The 21,446-nt window shown below is 37.8% G+C and overlaps 1 protein-coding gene and 1 long non-coding RNA gene across 2 annotated transcripts in view; both read right to left on the bottom strand.

Moving 5' to 3' along the window:
• Nucleotides 1–21,446, bottom strand: part of LOC140139898 (uncharacterized) — a 280,876-nt gene that overhangs the window by 143,180 nt on the left and 116,250 nt on the right. The gene's annotated exons all lie outside the window — the stretch shown is intronic.
• LOC140139897 (uncharacterized) lies at nucleotides 1,441–19,951 on the bottom strand. Its single transcript, XM_072161664.1, has 2 exons — nucleotides 19,718–19,951; nucleotides 1,441–2,693 (listed from the first exon to the last, which is right to left on the bottom strand). Exons 1-2 carry the CDS (start codon nucleotides 19,899–19,901, stop codon nucleotides 2,287–2,289), a joined length of 591 nt encoding a protein of 196 aa, XP_072017765.1. The 5' UTR covers nucleotides 19,902–19,951; the 3' UTR covers nucleotides 1,441–2,286.

The raw sequence follows: 21,446 nt of genomic DNA, 5'->3' as shown, positions 1-21,446 counted from the left end.
TTACTGGGTGCTCTAATGAAATAATCTGGATGATACACTACTTGGCTGGCTTTGCTCTCCATGAGCGCCACACAAACATGGTGGATTCGGTACTCTTTGGTTCTACCTCCTTGTTTACACAGCAAGTGTACTGATATTTGTCATTTGAACATCATATCATTCAACAGCCCAGGAGTACTAGTGCTGGCACCAGTCCATTACTCAACACCTAATCTAGGCCGCAGATTGGATATAATAATGGGTATAACAGGGGGGAAACAGAAATGTGCCTAATGGCAAGTTATTCTTACATTAACCTCAACTTATAAAGCCATTGTAGCCATGATGTATCAGTATTTGATACTTGGATGTACTTTATAAGTGTTTTTTTTTTTCATGTATAGAATTTATTTTTTGCGGTTTCTGACAAAAGGGTACCTTTGTGTGTGTGTTAGAACGCCCACACGCAGCATGAGAAATAAGTTACTGGTGGATTTTGTAATGTCAGAGAGGGCCTGTCATGTTCCCTTCCGCACTGAACACATGCTAGTGTGTGTTGGTATTTTTATATTTTTTTAAAATTCATGCCTTAACAATGTTAATATACATAATAAACTTCATATTCCTGTGTTGTGAAACGTGCAACCTGTTAAAACCTCTTTGTGAAATTCACACTAAACCTCCAAATTAAGTTTTGCCTTCAATGTGATGGTGGTTCTTCTTGAAAAAAAACAAACAAACAAACATTGATTTGGGATTTATTTTCCCATATTTTCAAAAATGCACCAAAAATTTGGCATGCTCAAGTTACAAAGCCTGGAAAAAATAGGATAGACATGTTCTTAATCTCCCACACAGGGAGAGTGAATTTTGGTTACCTGAATGGGTGACTCCATTTGAAATTCACACTCCCTGTGTGGGAGATTAAGGTCTTGTCGTCCATAGAGGGTGTATGAAATTCAACAAGAATAGCCCATTCCCAGGACATTTTGGTATTTAGAGGAAAATTTTAAGAAATGGTGGACAATTTTGATTGCTTCCCGGGAAATAATCATTTACTCCACGCCTGGCTCTATGTAGGCCTACCATAAATGATATTTCCCCCCAATAGGACACATTTGGTTATGCCAATATGCCTCAGCTTAACTGACATTCAAAAGTTTCAATCCCGAAATATTAGTTTCCTGTGTGGATGTGACTAATGCTTGGGATAACAGCTTATGAGGAGACTACGAGAAGTATATGATTCCTATACTAGGATCTCAAAATGGGCTATTCCAGTTGAAATCCATACACCCTCTATGGAAGACATGACCTTAATATCCCACACTGGGAATATGAATTTCATATTGGGGTTACCCAAATGGGTGACTCCGTATGAAATCTACACTCCCTGTGTAGGATATTAAAGGCCATGTCTTCCATAGAGGGTGTATGGATTTCAACTGGAATAGCCCAATGCTCACCTATCAGGACAATGCTGCAACATAGTTTTGTGGTATTTTCTCAAAATATCAAGAGCTATCTTAAGAACCACTGAACCAATACTGGGCTTGTTTGTACTTATTTTAACTCATTTTTCAAGTCAATTCCAAATATTGGTCATGAAAATGTACAATTGTGAAATTTTTGAACATTTGCAACTTGTCGTCTGCAGTCAGGTCCGTAGCCAGGGGGAAAATGTAAATTCCCCGGGAAGATAGGCTACATTCCCCACAATTTCTTACATATTTCATTTTGAAGAAGCAAAATTTCCCTCCAAATCCTTACTTTTTCCCACCATTTTGATTATTTGTTTCTATCCTACACAGGGTTAACCGGTCTGTAATTCTCAAGGTTCAGTCTTGGATGTCAATTTACACTCCAGATTTGAAGATTGGATTTTACACCTTTTGATGACTCTTAAGTAGAGAGTTTTGTGCTCATCAATTTTGACTCACCGAATTCTCCACCGCTGTTTGAATGAGAATAGACTTGAAGGCTTAGCACTAACACATCAAACATGCTCATCTGTCATGACAAAGTTCTTTAACCCCAATATACTTGTACATTCATAAAATGACCTTTGCATATTTGGGTACAAAAACTCATACTCAGCAACTTGAGGTCAAATTTGGAGCTAGGGGTGTAAATGAGGGTTATTGGACTTTGCAATAGGAAATGCTACCGTTTTAGCTCATAGTGTAGACTTTGAGGCTTAGGTCGGAGTACTTATCGCAGGACTGTGTTAGATTAAGGTCATGTAACTATGAAGCAATGTTTAGATGATCAAAACAGTGTTGATGATCAAAGAGACATTTGGGATAATCAGCTGCTATCGTCATCAACCGAGTCCGCTATATTGATGCGACGTCGAATATGCGTGAGTTGGGTTGTCTCAGGGGACAGTGAGAGGATTCGCTTGCCTCCTCCGTTTGATGGCGTACTCTCCATGTCGCTCCAACCCACACTAACCTCGGGTTTGATCAGCTCCTTAAAGACCTGCGCGTTCTGCACAAGTTGCTCCCCTGCTAACGCCACTAAATCACTCGGTCGTGAGGGCGTGTTACTCCCCATAGAACTTGTGGACGATGCTACGGAGCTCTCCGATGCCGTCGTGTAGCTGGCCTCAGGTGGTAAGAGATCGGTTGACGGAGCGACAGATGCTATTTCAGGCGCTGTGTGGAGTATGATCTCGGCTTTGCGTAGTAATTTCCTCCAGTTTGTTGAGTGGCCTGATTAAAAAGATGAAACAAAAGAACATGAGTGAATATAACCAGAAAAGAAATCTTATCTTCCCAGAATCCTTTGCAACATCGTGAATCCCCTCATCACATCAAATGACACTCCTATTACTTTATACAGGTTCCCTTTGTTTTCATGGTGAGAATAGACTGGCTAAACATGTGTCCACAGTCAAGAAATAAACATAAAATGCAAGATCTGGATATGATCTGTTCATTGAGGTATATTTTGTCACTATCACCCACGTTGCAACTAGATAGCAAATCAGTACAGAAAATTGAAATGGAAGAAATGCATTGTGGGAAGTGTATCTTCTCGGGAACATAACAAACATTTGTGGGGAATTTTTGCAAAGTTCTATTTTCGAGCTTTTTGCGGTACTTAAAAGCCTGCGAAAATATTTTTTGCCCAAAGGTTTGATTTATTGTGTAGCAGTTTGAAACTGTGAATACAAGATAGTGTTTTTTTAGAAACTGCACAAACTGATCGATACTGTTAAAAACACAAAAATTAACACCGCTAAAATATCATATGTACTATACATAGTATCATGCTTAAAGTATCATGCCTAACATGCCCCCATGGCAACATGACACTATGATGCACCTTGCATCCTCTTTTAATCCCAGCATTGTGGTTTTCATTGTAATTAGCCTTTATGTTTAATTTTTGTTGTGGTAACAAACCCAACATTCGAGGCATTGACCTTTTGGTATTGAGCAAGTTGAATTTTCTCTACTTTGAGTATGATGCTGATGAGAAAATCACAAAACACACCACAGAATGTGAACATTTCAACCATACGCTTTTTGAAGGCCCATGTTTCAACCATCATTGAGCAATTTTCATCAATCCCCCCATCCCATTTCAGTGGGTGCATATGGTGGGTGTTACCACGGTTACTTTGGAAGTGATAAAACTAATGTGGAATAACATCAATCCCTTTACAACATGGTGAAGAATACAGACTCATTTCCAAGCACACAAAAACATAGTTCTAACTATTCTAACCATCACCTCCTGAACCCTAACCTATGCTAACTAAACCCTAACACTGGTCTAAAAACTAAAAATATGTTACATAATTCAAACCCTTAATAATTTAAATCCTTAAAAACTTGCAAAGTTCTGAAAAATCATGATCAATGTAATGTTGTGGGTAATGTTGAAAGTGCAAAATTTAACACCCCAAATGTTGATATGAACCACCAATTCATTGCTGTTTTATCCTACATTAAAATATCACTGAAATAATTATAAAAAGTTGATGTAATCTCATTTTAAAAGCTATGCGCGCAGGGTCCTGAGACAAACCTTTTTTTTTTTTTAATGGAATGTTTTCTTGTTTAATTTGTGAACATTTGTAGAGTTAAGAAGATGAATATGGAGAGAGAATGACAGAGGAAAAGGGAAAAGAGGGGAAGGGGAGTAAACATGACAGAAAAGGAGAAAAAAGAAAGCAACAAAGAGAAATCTGAGAAACAAAGAGAGAAAGAGAAGGAAAGAGATCAAAATTTTTATTTTTTTTAGATTTATGATATCAGGAATGTGAAGCAAACAAGAAACGAAAAGAGAAAGAGATGGAGAAAGAGACAGAAAAAGAAGGAGAAAGAGAAAGAGATAGCGAAAGAGAATGAAAGAGAAAGAAGGAAAGAGAAAGAGACAGAGAAAGAGAGCGAAAGAGATGGAAAGAGAAAGAGAAAGACTAGAAAGACAAGGAAAGAGAAAGAGAAAGAGAAAGAAGGAAAGAGAAAGAGAAAGAAGGAAAGAGAAAGAGACTAGAAAGACAAGGAAAGAGAAAGAGAAGGAAAGAGAAGGGGACATAGAAAGACAGTGATGAGGGCTATGATATCAGGACTGTGAAAAGGAAAGAGAAAGAGAAGAAAAGTTCTTGCTCCTTTTCTTCAATTGTGTTTCTTTCGTTTCTCAGGCCGACATACTTATATTTTTAAGCTTTTAAGCTTGGCTTGAGTATTTTGCTCTTGCCTGGTCCTATCAGCCCCAAGAATGTTTCCGCCTGGACCAACTGGTTAAACAAACAAACAAACAAACAAAAGAGAAAGGAAAGGAAAAGAAAGAGATGAGCAAGAATGAAAGCTATCAGGGCTATGAGGAGAGAGAGGAGGGAGAAAAAGAAGGAAAGAAAGAGACCGAAAATATTGGCAAAAAGCACTAATAATTTCAACATACACAAGCATGTATCAAAACAGAGTGAGGTAGAAAAGGTATAAATAGATAGAGTGAATGAGATAGTTGGATAGCAAGAATCAGTCAGACGCAGGTGTTTTTATCTTTAGCACAGTTTCATTTGCAGATTCCAATTAGTTCAAGTGTAATATCAAACCCTATCAGAGTCAGGCTGCCTCAGGCTTGCATTCATGAGTTCAAAATAGATGAGTAAAGCGCGCCGCCTTATGACCGGCTGCAAGCATACTCAGTGGGCCTCACTGCATGTTTAATGGGACAAAGAGGGTGCCTATATCCAGTGACTTTTTTTTGTAAGGGAAGCACTTCCAAACCCTCCCCCTTCTCCATTGTCCCATATTCATACCACACTGACCACAAATTTGAAGGTCAGCCAGTGGTTACATGTAGTGCAAGAAAGCTTAACTGCAATAGCTGCCGGATAGAAATGGGACATTATCTGCATTTTATATTGTACACATATGACACCTGGCAGCTATTAGCCACTTCATTTTCATGACTGGAGGGGTTAGTATGATCAGTGCCCGAGGAAGGGGCAGAGACATTTGTATTGTCATGATTGAAGGGGTCGGTATGATCAGTACCTAGGGGAGGGGGCAGAGACTCTCAAATTTGTATTAATTGTCATTATTGGGAGTGTCAGTAAGAATAAAGAGACCTTCAAATTTGTGGTCAGTGGTAGGAATATGGGAGGGGGGGGTGTAGGGGGCACTTGAATATGAAAGTGATGTGGCAATTTTTGTCGAAAACAGAGAGTCATTCAGTGAGGGCTCCAAGAAAATGGGAGTCATTTATTTGTGGAAATGCTGAAAAATTAGGTGTCACTGACCATAAAAAACAACTTTCAAAAATGTATCATTTTGAAGCTAAAATTGCTTCAAAAATATGCAGATTTTGTGTAAATTTCTATAAAAAAAAAAGGGTCAAGTCATTGGGTGTAAGCTGATGAAAAAAGGGGGTCATTGGGTAGCAGATTTGCTGAAAAACAGGGATCTATGACGTGTGCCAATATATGCAAGTGTCCCCCGGTCAAACCCCAACGGTTTCAGATTTTGTAATAATACTACTTATTAACATACTTGTTTGTTTTGTGATTTTGTCAGCATTTGAAAGTTTCAAAATTATCCCATTCAATTACACGGCCAACAGAGGAAAATGCCTGAATCTAGTAAATTTGTTACACACAATATCTGATCACATTTTTCCATATTTTGTGGGAAATTGTTTTGTTGAAAAAAGAGCTAATCAAATCAGATTCATTGTATGTAGTGTAAATGTTATCACAAAGCTAGGGAGGGGGCTAACAGAACAAGGAAGATCAGATGTCAGTTGAAGGGATTTGTAGTTTACGTGTTTACTGATGAAGTATTTATTGCTATTGATGGGTCATTGTTATGGAACGGATGGTGTCCTTAGAATTCACAAAATTATCAAAGGGATAAAGGATAGGATGCACACACCAATGATACCTGAGAATGGGCACACATGTGCCTAATATGATATATTCAATTATAAGATCCAAATAAACCTGGTGGGTGATGTAAAGCCAACAGAGAGAGAGAGAAACTGAAAAGGAGAAGGTAGAGAGACACAAACACCAAATCCCAAGATTAATATTTTTACTGATTACAAAATAATAGACTTAGACACTGAGCATGGACAAAGGCATTTCTGTAAATATTACAATTTGATCTGTTCGGGACAATGCTTTGTATTCAATAGGAAGATAACAATAGAGCTGGGATTGAAACAATAGAATGAAAAAAACATACAAATCTGCAACACAAATCTTATTAGAAGTTAACAAGCATGGACAATTGATAAGGGATCAGGGGTATATATCCTTGCATATTTGATACCTTTAGTATGGTTTACAAATACATGTGATATGTTCAATTATAAGATCAACTAAATCTAGAGATGGAAAACCAAAGAGATAAAACCAAAGATTATATTGAGCTTAGTGTTTTACTGATTACAAGTTAATAGGCATGGACATGAGGTAACTGAACAGGGATGAATGGCACATGTATCACAATTTGATATATTAGGGATGGTGTATTATGTTCAACAGATTGGAGGATAGAAAACAAAGGAAAGAAGACAATCAATCTGAAATGTGTGGTTTTTTTTTCAAGTTGAAGAGTTGTAGAGTTGTAATTCAACAGCTCTTTTCTGAGCCACAGAAGGTCAAAGGATAATAATCAAAGGAAAAAACCAGCCAGGGATGATTGATGACTTTGCCAATTTGGCTTTGAAATTCAAACAGCTCTTTTCAAAGCTACAGAAGGAAAAGGAAGCAAAGGTACAAAAACAAACTTTGTAATTTAACAGCTCTTTTCTGAGCCACAGAAGGTCAAAGGATAATAATCAAAGGAACAAACCAGCTAGGGATGAGTGATGAATTTACCAACTTGGCTTTGTAATTCAAACTGCTCTTTTCAGAGCCACAGAAAAAAAAAAGTGGTGATAAGCAAAAGAACAAACCAGCCAAGGATAAGTGATGACTTGGGTTTGTTATTAAAACAGCGCTTTACAGAGCTACAGAAAGTCATTGCATAATAAGCAAAGGAACAAAGCAGCCAGGGATGAGTGATGACTTTACCAACTTGGCTTTGAAATTCAAACAGCTCTTTTCAGAGCCACAGAAAAAAAGCGGTGATAAGCAAAAGAACAAATCAGTCAAGGTAAAAGGATAATAAGCAAAGGATCAAAGCAGCCAGGGATGAGTGATGACTTCACCAACTTGGCTTTGTAATTCAAACAGCTCTTTTCAGATCTGCAGAAAGTCATTGCATTATAAGCAAAGGTACAAACCAGCCAGGGATGCACGATGACATGGCTTTGTAATTCAAACAGCTCTTTTCAGAGCTACAGAAAGTCATTGCAATATAAGCAAAGGTACAAACCAGCCAGGGATGAGTGATGACTTCACCAACTTGGCTTTGTAACTGATTACATTGGTACACACTCTGACAGGGAAGTTCTTAAAAGATAATATTGATAAAATGATACATGTAAAGAAAAGAAGACACATCTGGGAAACTTTTTCATTTGTATGCACAAGATAAGGAGAGTATTATAAATGTAATTGCTTCAGTGATGTACATGAAGAGAATTGAAGATAAAAAGACTTGGGATAAGCTTAAAAAGCCTTATAGAAAGCCTTGCTTTTTGCAGATGAGCCAATCTGGGAAATCAAAGCATGTATTTGGAAGATGATATTTAGAATAGTGATTACAATTAGATATATACAAAGACTTGTTTTTTGTCCAGGCTTGTGGAAATCTCCGTGTATAGCTAAACCAATTATCCAATTAAAGAAATCAAAACCCACATGTTGGATGATGATATGAAATACCGGTGAATGTAAAACCAGAAATTACGCATTACAAGATATCTGTTGGGTTCTACAGAGATTACTTGTTTTACTGATTACATACCTATGTGCACTGACAACAAGGCATCATTGCATCATAGATTTATCAAATTAGGGACGGCAGACACAGAAATGCTCTTTTGTGTTTCTTCTCAGGAATGTAAAGGAAGTTGGTAGCAATTGAAGAAAAAATAGAGGTAAAGCAACGCAAAAACAACCTGTTTTATGGGCTCAAGCGATCCAAATTTTGCATTTTGGGAGCTTTTTTTTTATTGCTAAAATCATGTAAAATAAGTCATTTTTTGGCTAAAATTAATTGATTTTGACTGTTTATGTACATCTTAATTCATTTGAGATAATTTGAAATTATAAGAAGTATGGTAGTCCTCTTGACTTCGTATGTTAAAACCTATGGCCACATATATTTTGAAACACATGATATAAACTTACTTTGCAATTTAGACCAGAAAGATGTCCTGTGTAGTAAGCAAACACACAACAACCAATCAAACTGGCGACAGCGCAATCGATGAACATGTAGATTGGTATGGTTTCACACCAATCATGTACCATGTTACTTTCATTTGACATAGTGTATTGAATGCGGTGACCACTACTTGGTTGAATATGCATTCACATCTCTTTGAATATTAAGTTCATCAGGATTCAGGACTGATATTATTAAATTAGATATCAGAATATGTTGTACAAGTCATCTTCTGCACTTCAGAAGATGAAACATCTAAAACGTGAGTAAAATTCTGGACTTGTACAACATAATCAGATGCATTCAGTTATTCACCTAGCCCGAAATTGAGTGGTTGAATATGTTTTGATGGTTTCGCATGATCAGTATTTCTATTTTCATGAGTTTATTGGAATGGCTACTCATTTGGGAACAAGATCTACTTCATTAGACGGTGGCGCCCTATTAAATGTTAGCTTTGGATATTCAATTATTTTGTTTATTTTCCATCCGACTTACCCTGCTGAAAAATCAATAAAATAATTAAATGTCCAAAGCTAATGTTAAATAGGGCGCCTCAGCTTAATGTGGAATCAATGTTACCATGGTAACAGTGTAACTGGGGATTTTTCAAACCAGATCCCTAAATATCAATATAAGTGTTGTATTTATCATGGCTCTATCTTAATACCATCAAATGGGTTATAGTAAATAAAGTAACATGCTGTTTACTCCTCCCCTTGTGCCATTTTTGGTTGTTACTCAGACAAAACCGGAAATTGGGGGAAATGCTTTGTGCTTTATTCAGAAAAGCTGCCTCTTTGAAGACATCGTGTGATTGGATAGCAGTTTTGATCATATTGTCACCATTGTCGTTATCATCATCCTCATCATTGTTATCATCAATGCTGCCACCATGCCATTTTAACAAGCCTCAACATCATCTTTCTAACACGAGTGTACCAAACAGCACTGCACTAAGGGTGCATGAAGTGACACATTAAGAAAAAGGTATCCAGAAATTTTGCACTCTGAAAATTAATCACATCAGGAATGTTTGGGAATCAAAATGCACTCCACTGCAATACATGTACAGCTTAGTTTAGCCAGAGCTGAAGCCTAAAACCTTCTGTTATGACATCCTAAAACAGATGAGTACGACTTTTGATGATACTAGAAAAAAAAAGCAACATAACTGATTGACCATGTTTCCCCGCCTCTTACATTTCCCATGCATACACAGTACAGTAAACTCTCTGCGCAAAGGAGTTTCAGACCCAAATCTGCAGTTGAAATCTATGTAGGTTAAACAAATGTCTAACAAGGTTAAACAGTCCGACATAATTGAAAGTAACCAACTGGGGGAGTATAGTGTGTCTCATCTCAATTTGAGAGCCCGGTGGGTTCAGTCTTCACTGACAATGTGTACGCATGATGGTTCCAATTAGGGGTACTTTTCAAGAAATGTCCGCGGAATTGTCGAGGACAAAATTGTTTGTGATTGTCCAAATTAGGGGTATTTTGGAGCAAAATTGTCCTTGAAATGAAAAATAGGATATATTTCTAGGACTTTCGTCTGTGTTTTACCGCTACAGTTTTCGTTATTGTCCTAATTTCCCTGTGAAATAGGGGTAAAAATTCAAAAGCGTCCTTAAATGGTAAAAATAGGGGTATTTATTTTGAAAAAATGTCCTCGATTCCTTGTGATAAGGGGGTGAAATGAAAATGCGTCCTCAAAATGATAAAAATAGGAGAGGTATTTGGGGGCAAATTTTCCTTGATTTCATGCAAAATAGGGGGTAAAATTGCTACAAATGTCCTCGATTCCCTGTGAAATAGGGGTTATTTTCAAATCCTGGAACGGTCATACGTCCTACCTTTAAATACAAACTGAACCCACCGGGTTTGAGAGTAATGTCATGTTGGACTTTGTAGTGGCAGATTCAAATCATAGACTGCCTTTTGAGGAGTGAGACTGAGAGCAATCGCCCCTCTTCAGCTCTTCTTAAGCGTGACTTCTCTCTAGTCCGAAGGGTCACTAGTCCGAAGGTCCTCTAGTCCGAAGGGTCGCTAGTCCGAAAACCAAATTAAGTTCTCTGGTCCCAATATAGAATAAGGGTTAGTGTTTGGGTTAGGATTAGGGTTTAGGATTAGGGTTTAGAGTTAGGGTTAGAGACCTTATTCTATTTTCGGACAAGAGAACCTTATTCATTATTTGGTCTAGCGAACCCTCGGACTAGAGAACCCAATATTCGGACTAACGAGCCCTTTTCAGTATTATTCGGACTAACGAATGGTAAATTACGTGTTTGGACTAGCGTACCTTCAGACTAAGGAGCCTTTGGACTAAGGAACTTTCGGACTAGAGAGTTGTCACCCTTCTTAAGTTGCATTTTCAAGAGCGATTTATAGCTCCTCTAGATGACTCGTTAAATTCTTTATGCTTTAATGGCCACAGGTACAAACAGCTGTTCTTGAAGAGACCAGAAGAGCATTCTACAGCTCTTTTCTAATTTTCAAAAGGCAGTCCCTGATTTACACTACCATGGTTAAATTGCTCTTCTATGCATGTGTATACACCACACAGGATTAGGTTAGCATGCGATTTGAACTGGCACTGCAAAATCCAACATGGCTTTACTCTAAACTTGAGTTGAGACGAGACAGACTATAACAAATAAATGTGTGGGTATTAAGATAATCAATCCTCATCTCATTCAACATATAAACTCTTGATCATGAGATTCCATATCTCAAATTATTAGTTCCCAGCCTCCCACTTGCCAGACATGAACCCAGTGCAAGAGCTAGGCCTGATCCTGGACTATGCTTTAAAGAGCTTGCCAACCAATCCTTCTGGTTGACCACCGTCGCCCAGTACAGACTGCATGATAAGCTCCACAACACAAGGGACTCCACCCTACAACATGGTAGGCAGGGTCAGCCCTCAAATTAAGAATTTTAAAGGGCAGCCAATCCAAGGCAATTTGAAAAAACTTGAAAGGGCACCAAAGCAATTACATGCCTTTGAATGGCTTGAAAACATACAAAAATGTAGGGCACCAAGGCAACAGCATTAGGCATCAAAGGCAATTTGATGCTGTCGATTAATTTGAGGGCTGAGAGCATACAACTATGTTTCAGACCATTTTGAGTTGGAGTTGGGATTTTGATGGGTTACATGGAGCATGAAAAGATTGAATCCGAAGAGATTATATCCAAAGAGTACTGACTGCCCAGTATAATGCCAGGACATGTTGGTTTGTTCCTCATGGAGAGCAAATACTGTATAAGTGGTAATTTTCGCGTACAGTTATTTTCGCGATTTGGAGTGAGAGATACATTTTCGCCGAAAGTTATTTTCGCGATTGCCCAGTCCTTCCCTATACTTGTAATACATTATTACATACATTCGCGAGGTGTTATTTTCGCGGCTGGAGCTCTAAGTCCAATTCGCGAAAATAAAACCCTCGCGAAAATTACCACTTATACAGTAGTAATAGGTTTGTGCACAGCATGCATTTTTGGCACACCATGTTACATGCAAAATGCAAACAACAACTGACCACTCCCTTGTATAATCTACAATCTTAGAAATGTGTTGGGACATGTGGTCAATTTTACTCCTTGTTTCCATCCCCAGTCGCATAAATTTTGATGGACGTTTTTCAAATAATGTTCTACGTGTAGCTTCAACCCCCCTGTAACTTCTGTAAGCTATATCCCTCCCCTTCCCCACCAATCAATGTTGCAGAGTCCAACACAGAGCCTGATGATAAGACCCCGATCAAGACTAAATTCTATGATTGTAGATATAAAAACCTGTTTTTCTTGCCTCTTGCTTGAGTTGGCTAAACATAATATATGCTCTGAGCAGTGGTGAAACCAGGGAGAAAAGGAGGGGACATAGAGGATGCATATTCCCCCCTTGTGGAACATTTTCCCCCTAACACATGGGCTAGGGCATGGGCTGCTGGGCGCAATGATCTTCTGGTAAAATCTTGGCGACCTCAAAAGTCGCTTTCTTCCCACTGCTCCCTCTGGAAAATCCTGGTTAAATTACTGACTTGAATATGTAACACTCATGAGGGACATCACATTTAATACTAGGCTAATGAGTGGTGAGTGCACATTCAGGAAACTATAAATGTCTAGCCGTACGTGTCTACACAATGGGCTAGGACAGACAGATGGGGGCTACAAAGCCAGGGGAGGGTTGAGGAGGGGTTAGACATAATCTAAATTTCCACATTGGCTTACTATATCAAACCCATTTAAACCACTTGATTGAGTTTAGATATAAATATATGAAGGTCAGGTCTATGTTGAGGCATATCAGGGCATGAAGAACATGAGAGAATGGTGTTGAAGAGCCTCGTACAAGTTTTGCCCCAAATAATTCTGGAGTAGAGGACTAACTACTAACCACCAGCCTGACCCTCACAAAACCTTGTTACGTGGCAAAAAAGTTATAGGTCTTAGGTTCTAATGGCAATTGTCCTGTTAAGACATGGTCTCAGATTTGAAGCAGGTTTCACTGCCAAAGTGTGTAAAAATTCACCCCAGAGTGAAAATAGCTATGTTTAATGTCTAAGGTGTCTTTTCTAGGGTAAAATTGTTTGTAGAACATGATTTTTTTGTCAAAACGCGTGCATCGTACATCGTTTTGCTACAAAATGTTGATTTGTGGCTGATTTTGCCCGAAAAATGCACTTTTTGAGTGACAAAAATTTTCACATGCCAACTTTGTATACTCATAGAGTCTACAATATACATAGATATGGCCCTTTAAAATGTTAACATATCAGCTGAGGGTACTATTTGATGGATTCAGGTATTTGTTTTGTGATTGACTTAATCATGTGCGCGCCAGAATCATTCAAATATGACATGCCTCGTGACAATTGACATGCCAAAATAAGCCGCTTTCGGCAAAAAAATTGATTTGAAAAATCATAACTCGTGATAGGAAGGTGCTACAGTGATGGTTGACCTACCAGTCTATGCAGTATTGAATGGGCTTTCATTTGATACCTAACTTTGTTCATTTTAACTAAGGGAAAGACTTGCAAAATGTAAAAATGTTTCCCCTACCCCTTAAAATTTTGATGTGTGTAAAAATTCTCGCCATTTATAAAAATCGGGATTACAAGAAAACTACAAGAGCTATAGGCTTGAAAAACTAATCAGTTATGCACAGTATAAGTTCCTACTTGGGTATAACATTAATATCTTTCCATTCCTTCTCAATTTTCTTTTCTAATTTTTTTATCAATTTGTGACATCTGTAAATTACGTAAAATTTGGCATTTCAAAAATCGCAACAAAAAAAAAATATGAGGGCTTACATGTTTAAAAAACTAATCAGTTATTCCCATGATACAGTACTACAGGGATATAGTACCAAACTTGTGCTAAAATGCATATTTTTTGAGTTCTAATTTTTTTATCAAATTGACTCGCCACCCCATTTTTGAGCAAAATCTGGAACAATTAGAACCTGTAATATTGTGCAATCATGTGACCTATATTCAATGTGTGTGCACCAATCAGATGTCAGACTTGCACTACAACATGATGTGAGCCTTGCAGAGCCTTTATAAGTGTGCCAATAGAGTTCAAATATGTTGTGATGATGTTGTCACTTATGGATCTCATATTTTTATTTCCGTCAAAAGCAGATGCCTCTACTGTAATGCTCATATCAGGAAAACAATGACAGATTTTGCATTTCTGACTTCAGAAAAACTAATCAGTTATTCCCATGATACAGTACTACAGGGATATAGTATCAAACTTGTGCTAAAATGCATATTTTTTGAGTTCTATTTTTTTAATCAAATTGACTCGCCACCCCATTTTTGAGCAAAATCGGGAACAATTAGTACCTGTAATATTGCGCAATCATGTGACCTATATTCAATGTGTGTGCACCAATCAGATGTCAGACTTGCACTACAACATGATGTGAGCCTTGCAGAGCCTTTATAAATGTGCCAATAGAGTTCAAATATGTTGTGATGATGTTGTCACTTATGGATCTCATATTTTTATTTCCGTCAAAAGCATATGCCTCTACTGTAATGCTCATATCAGGAAAACAATGACAGATTGTGCATTTCTGACTTCAGAAATGAATTCTGCACAAAATTACAGTCTAGAAAACATATTTAAAACAATATTTTTTGAAACTTTATATTTTGCCATTTTTGGCAGTCAAACCTGCTTCAAATCTGAAACCGTGTCTTAAATAAGTTTATCAGTTCTACCGAAGTGATCGACAAAAGACCGGGCAAAAGACAAACTTGAACAATTTGGTACAAGTTTCATGAAAATCAGAGCGCCTATATTTTTGAACCCGGTACAGCGTGAAAATTGATCTTCAACCCTTTTTGGCACATATAACTCTGCAACCACAGGGTCATACATGCACAAAATATATTTTTGTGATCCTCAAACAATTTGATATGCTAATGAGCAAAATCAGAGCATTATGTTCAATTTTTGACCACTGTATAACCTATGGGTCAATCGATTCTGGGGTCCTTTTAAGGGCCATAGATTCACAGTAACACTTGCTCACTGCCATTTTTGGATTCAGCAGGTCCAAATTAGTTAAGATACCTAGGTGATCAACTTTTACTTAAAACTGCTTGAACAATTTTATATAAGCGCACATTTGAGATTCCCCTCTAGTCTAGATATGACAGTATCATTTATATTCATTGAATTGCATAATAGGACAGCAAGGGCAGGTCAAGGGTACTTTCACACTTAAAAATATCACTATCATTTAGGCCTTCATCTTGTTACCCTCATTGGTCAAGGCATTTATCATTGGTTAAATCTGATGCATGTCTAAGGGTACAACAGCTGATGACACACATCAGAGGCCGGTAATCTGGGCTATGACCCAATTTCATTTGGTAGGAAGGATTTGTCAGCAAAATCTTGTTTTATTTCTCAATTCAAGAAACATTTATTTCACAACTTCAAAAATACATAGTATAAATGACAAATGCCATAATTTTCAAACCAATTACATACAAAGCAAAGTGGTGTATGCGATCACAAGCCCAATGATGACAGTCAAATGCGAACACATTAGAACAAACAACCTATTAAAAGGCAAGAGACAGGACAAAAGTGGGCCTGAGACAAGATTAAGAGGGGCATCAATAAAAAAACTAAAATAAAGTTGTGGGGCAACATGCGTGAGCAAGCTCGTAAAGGTGCGGGTTGCCGGCAAACAGTACAAACGAAAATACAAATACAAACAGGACAAGACAAGACATTACAAAAAAATAAGATGTGAACAGGAGTCAAATTTCTTTTAAATAAGCCTGAGACAAGATTAAGAGGGGCATCAATAAAAAAACTAAAATAAAGTTGTGGGGCAACACGCGTGGAGCAAGCTCGTGGGTGCGGGTTGCCGGCAAACAGTACAAACGAAAATACAAATACAAACAGGACAAGACAAGACATTACAAAAAAATAAGATGTGAACAGGAGTCAAATTTCTTTTAAATAAGCATCTTGAAGAGATACCTTACTACAAGTTTTCACCCAAATATTTACCCATTGCAGTAGAGATCTACCACTAACCATCTGACCCTTCTCAAACACTATGTGCCCTCTCCTGGAGCAGTAAGGGTGGGCTACGTGCAGGACACCAATACCCTCAATAAATCTCACAGCACTAGGTATCAAAGTACATACACCATATAGCCATAAGGTGACCACTGGCAAATAGGGGGATTCACATAGACAAAACCCCCACAAAACATCATAGATAAAACCTTTAAAAAACCGGATTCAGACTCCAGTGCGATGCGATGCTTTTAAAACTGAAATCTGAGCCAGGTTTTTACGAGCTTGGCGGTGACAATTCTCATCGTGTGGTGGAAATTTTGTCCACAATGAAAGTTGAATTTTGTTCAACACTTTTTTATTTGCACTGCGCTGCAATATCGCAGCCATGTACTCTTGTGATTGGCTGCTGGAAAATCAAGGTTGGCAGAATGACCAATTAAGGAGATGCAGACCCCACATGGTTTTAGAACATCGCATCATTGCGCGATGATATTGAAATGTACATTTTAATTTCATCGCGCGATGCTGCGATGTTTTAAAACCACTGCGAAGTGCTACTTTTTGGAACACCTACTATCAAAGTACACCATATGATACTATCATTTTTATTCACTGAATTACATAAGAAGATGGTGCCGACAGGTCAAGGGTATATTCACAATTCCGGTTTAACTTAAAAATATCACTACCATTTATGCATTTATTCTGTTACCCTCATTGGTCAAGGCATATTGATGCATATCTAAGGGAACAACAGCTGATGACACACATGAGCCAATAATCTGGGCTTTGACCCAATTTCATTTGGTAGGAGGGATTTGTCTGCAAAATCTTGTTTTGAACAAAATTTAATCTTTACTCAGAGCAGCCAGAGCACATAAACATTGAAAAAAATCCCATTGTATCTGGGCCGGATTCAATCTGGTGACCTTCGTATTACTAGCACGACGTACTGCCAATTGAACCACAGAGGCACACTGAAGAAGAGCAGAAGATTTTAATCTGTAGATGTTAGGTTCGAATGGTGTTTGTTGCATTCTTAGCGGAAGGCATCAGAACTGCATATTTTCTTCTAAATATACAATATTACATAGACAATCTTGTTTTATTTCTTTTAAATATGTGACACGATCTGGTCCATGGGGGTCCAAAGGAGGCAATTTTGAAAATTGAGTTGCTGTAATTATTGCATTATACATTCAATAGGCTATAATTTACTGAAAACACCAAAGGTCTAGCATACTTAGTTCTAAAGTTACGAAATTTTTTGATGTCTATTTTGTTATGTATTTTATTGTTTTTTTACTCCATATTTTTACCTTTATCTCAGTTTCAAATTTGCCACCTTTGCCCCCCATGGACCGGATCGTGTCACATACACATATCAATCAGGGCATCAAGAACATGAGAGAATAGCATCTTGAAGAGACTCCTTACAAGTTTGGTATCCAAATTTTTACCCATTGTAGCAGAGGTCTACCATTAACCATCCTAACCCTCAAAATCTCAAACCTTATGCCCTCCCCTGAAGTGAGTGAAGGCTGGCTACATGATGTAGGGCACAATATCCCCACACACAAATCTCGCAGCATTAGGGATACAGATACACACACCATGGCCACAAGGTGACCACCCGCAAATTGGAAAAAAAATCAACGAAAAAAACAACAACCTACTATCAAAGTACACGTTATTCATTCAATTACATGAAGATGGCACGGACAGGTCAAGGGTATTTTCACAAGTCCTTATTGACTTAAAAACATCACTATCATTTATGCATATGTTCTGTTACCCTCATTGGTCAAGGCATTTATCAGGAATAGAGGTCAAGTTTGATACAATGTCTAAGGGTACAACAGCTGATGACACACATCTAAAGCCGGTAATCTGGGCTATGACCCAATTTCATTTGGTAGGAAGGATTTGTAAGCAAAATCTTGTTTTATTTCATATACATTCATTGTACATAGCACTGCTGTTTATAGGAATATCAGAATCAGACTTCCTCCAGGCGGCTACCTTACAGTGCACTTTCTGTCAGTACTTAGATTGCGAATATCCAAGCAGCACCAGCCACTGAGACAGATTGGGAAATTCAACATAACACCCTGCTCTTTTTGAAACTGACTGGGATGTGCATATGGGTCTCTGTACACGAGTTCGACGACTTAACTTTCATTTGCCCAATTCTAAATGAACAAAGAGCAGCGCGGTACATTGTTCAAACAGTAGCTGGAACCTTAACTGCTGTATATGATATGCTATACTCATGCACATCGCAGGCTGTAGTCTTGCAGCCTTACAGTAGCAATCATAGGATGTTCACAGATTGGCCAGACATTAAGAATTTGGTTTCTGTTTGCTTGTGAACCTAAACTGGCCTCAAAAAGAAACTTAAAATCACTGAATTTCCCTTCAACGTTAAGTCATGGAGGTGGGGTAATGGGAGGTAACAGACATGTTCAAATTTCCATTTCTGATCTCTAAAATATCCAAAACTGTTACATTAAGTTTTATGAACCTAGTATCCAGGAAACATTAAGGAATTAACCCCATAACATTGAAACAAGACAACAACTTGACAACATACACGAAATCCTGACCCATATGAACAAAATCCCAGCCTATCAAGGTCAACAAGGAATGTGTATCTTGACAATTTCCGATATGGTTTGTATTTGAATCAAAATTAAACCCAAACTAGTTATCTATCAAATATCTGTGTCTGGCCAGTACAGGATTTCTTAGACAACCCCTTTTCATTGTCTATTCCCATTTAACCGCCTGGGTACTACTGCTATTCTTACAGTGCCCCTAAATGGTTAATAACATGATATAATCATCTCAATAACCAATCAAAATAGATCTTTTAGAACTCTTTAATAGAAATTTTCAGAAGTTTAATCTCCTCCAACCCTATTCTTACCATATCGCTGATTGGCTCAATATATGATACAGCCCTCTTTGTAACTAATCAAAATTGTTTTGATGCCGATAATTTGTCTGGTAGACCCCAGCATGTGACATGTGTAGTTGGCAGGAGAACAGATTCATTTTAACTGCCAAGTGGTAATTTATGTGCCCAAAACTATTTCAAATTTATTTGATTTTATACACCAATTAAATATTTTGCACATTTTCTTGAACCTTTGAGGAGCGCCAAAATATCACCTTTTACCATTATATTGACTGCTCAGTGCTAGAAGTGGGTAATTGCAATAGCTGCCATATGTACATGTAGCTGCCATGCATGTGTAGACGTCAACGAGTACAATATACTGTGTGTAAATTGCCACATGTTCACAAGGCATGTATTGCACTTACACACTTCTGGCGCTGAGCAGTCAATAGCTCTCTGAAAAAGTTACCTTGAGTGAGACACATTGCAGTCCTGTATATCGTACACACAGCATCAATCAAGTTGCCAGCCTCCACAACCATGCCTGATGCCCTCTGATAGCTGGTGCAATAGAATCCATTGGACCTGCTAGTCTCCTGCCCATCCAACACACTGGCCAGCTCACACTGAATGTCTTGACACTTTAGCAACATGATTTTGGCGGAGGTCACTATGGCAAGGCACTGTTGTAAGGTATCGTCTGCAATCTAATAAAAGAGATAATTTAATAGAGAGTTATTAGATCAGTTATAAGTCTTTTGTATCACTTATGTAATTTCTTCATTTAACAGTCTTGTCCAGTAGTTTGGGGAAAAGTTGTCAAATTTTAGGTAACTTTTAAAATGTTTGAGGTTATTCATTACAAATCTTAAATCTTAAAGTGGAGCATGTGTGGTCGAGTGGATAGGCGCCCGACTCACAATCCATAGGTTATGAGTTCGAGCCCCGCCGTGCCAACGTGTTGTGTCCTTGGGCAAGGCACTTTATCCTCATTGCCTACTGGGGGATGGGGTTGGGTTGGATTGGATGTTTGTATAGTTGTTTGTTTCAATGTTGCAATATTGGCGCTGATTAAGCTGCTGCCTGCAAATTGCATTGTGTCTGTGTAGGTGTGTTTAATGTACAATTCTAGCAATTTGACCTGCGGGTCACCATTAGAGTTTGAAATAAAACCTTCCTTTTTTTAAAAATATCTTTTTAATTGGCCAAGCCAGCAGGTTGCTGGCGCTCCCTCGTTTTTTGAGTAACAGTATAAAACTGGTCGTCTCCTTAAAACATTTGCATGGTAAATTATAGCAATTCTTGTGAGCTAACTTCTGGAGTCACTTTTTCATAGTGATTCAAGTCATAACATCAGAAAGGAAACAATTACATTTATATATATTTTGAAACTACAGGTTTTGATTCAATCTTATCATTCAATCTTGAAAACGGATGCATTTTGATGCTTCTGGTTATCATAGTAGACAAACCCGAGATCAACAAAGCCCTGTAAACCCCTCAAATTATTTCATAAATTTTGCATTTCAAGCAACATGCCGAGGCGTGCAGTGGCTGGATCGTCGCATTACTGATGAAATCCTCTGATGGGAAGATGAAACGTCTAAAATGAGAGTAAATTAATGGACTTGCAAAACCAAGTTATAAAGCCCTATAAATATTAGGAGAACAAAAGCTACCCTCCTAGCTCCTTGCTATTTATAACAAAACCGTAAAAATAACACATTTTATTTTTATAAAAAAAGAATGCAGGAAACATACTTGACATTTTAAAACCATTCCTCCACAACAAAACTAGTTTATTTATATACTGGTTTGTTCCCTTGTATAATGAAAACAAAATAAAACAATAAAATTGGAAAGACAGATGCCCATAACCCTCTCCACATGGGGGTCGACTGCAGACAACAAGTTCTAAATTTTTCTATAAAAATTCAAAAATTTCATAATTGTACATTTCAATGACCATATTTGGAATCAGCATGAAAAATGCATTAAAATGAGTACAAATAAGCCCAGTATTGAATAGTGGTTTTTGAGATAGCTCTTGAAATTGTGAGGGAATATACCTCATAACTTTTTATATTGAAGCCCATGGCTAGCATGCAGAGCATAAAAGCTAAACAAGAAGATACTTGATTACCACAACACACTCATGAACCTATTTGCAAGGACTAGTTAAGTCATGTCGCGGTCTC

The sequence above is a fragment of the Amphiura filiformis genome, chromosome 18 (genome assembly GCF_039555335.1).
Source record: "Amphiura filiformis chromosome 18, Afil_fr2py, whole genome shotgun sequence".
NCBI classification, from domain to species: domain Eukaryota; kingdom Metazoa; phylum Echinodermata; class Ophiuroidea; order Amphilepidida; family Amphiuridae; genus Amphiura; species Amphiura filiformis.
This window is presented reverse-complemented; position numbering and strand designations above follow the sequence as displayed.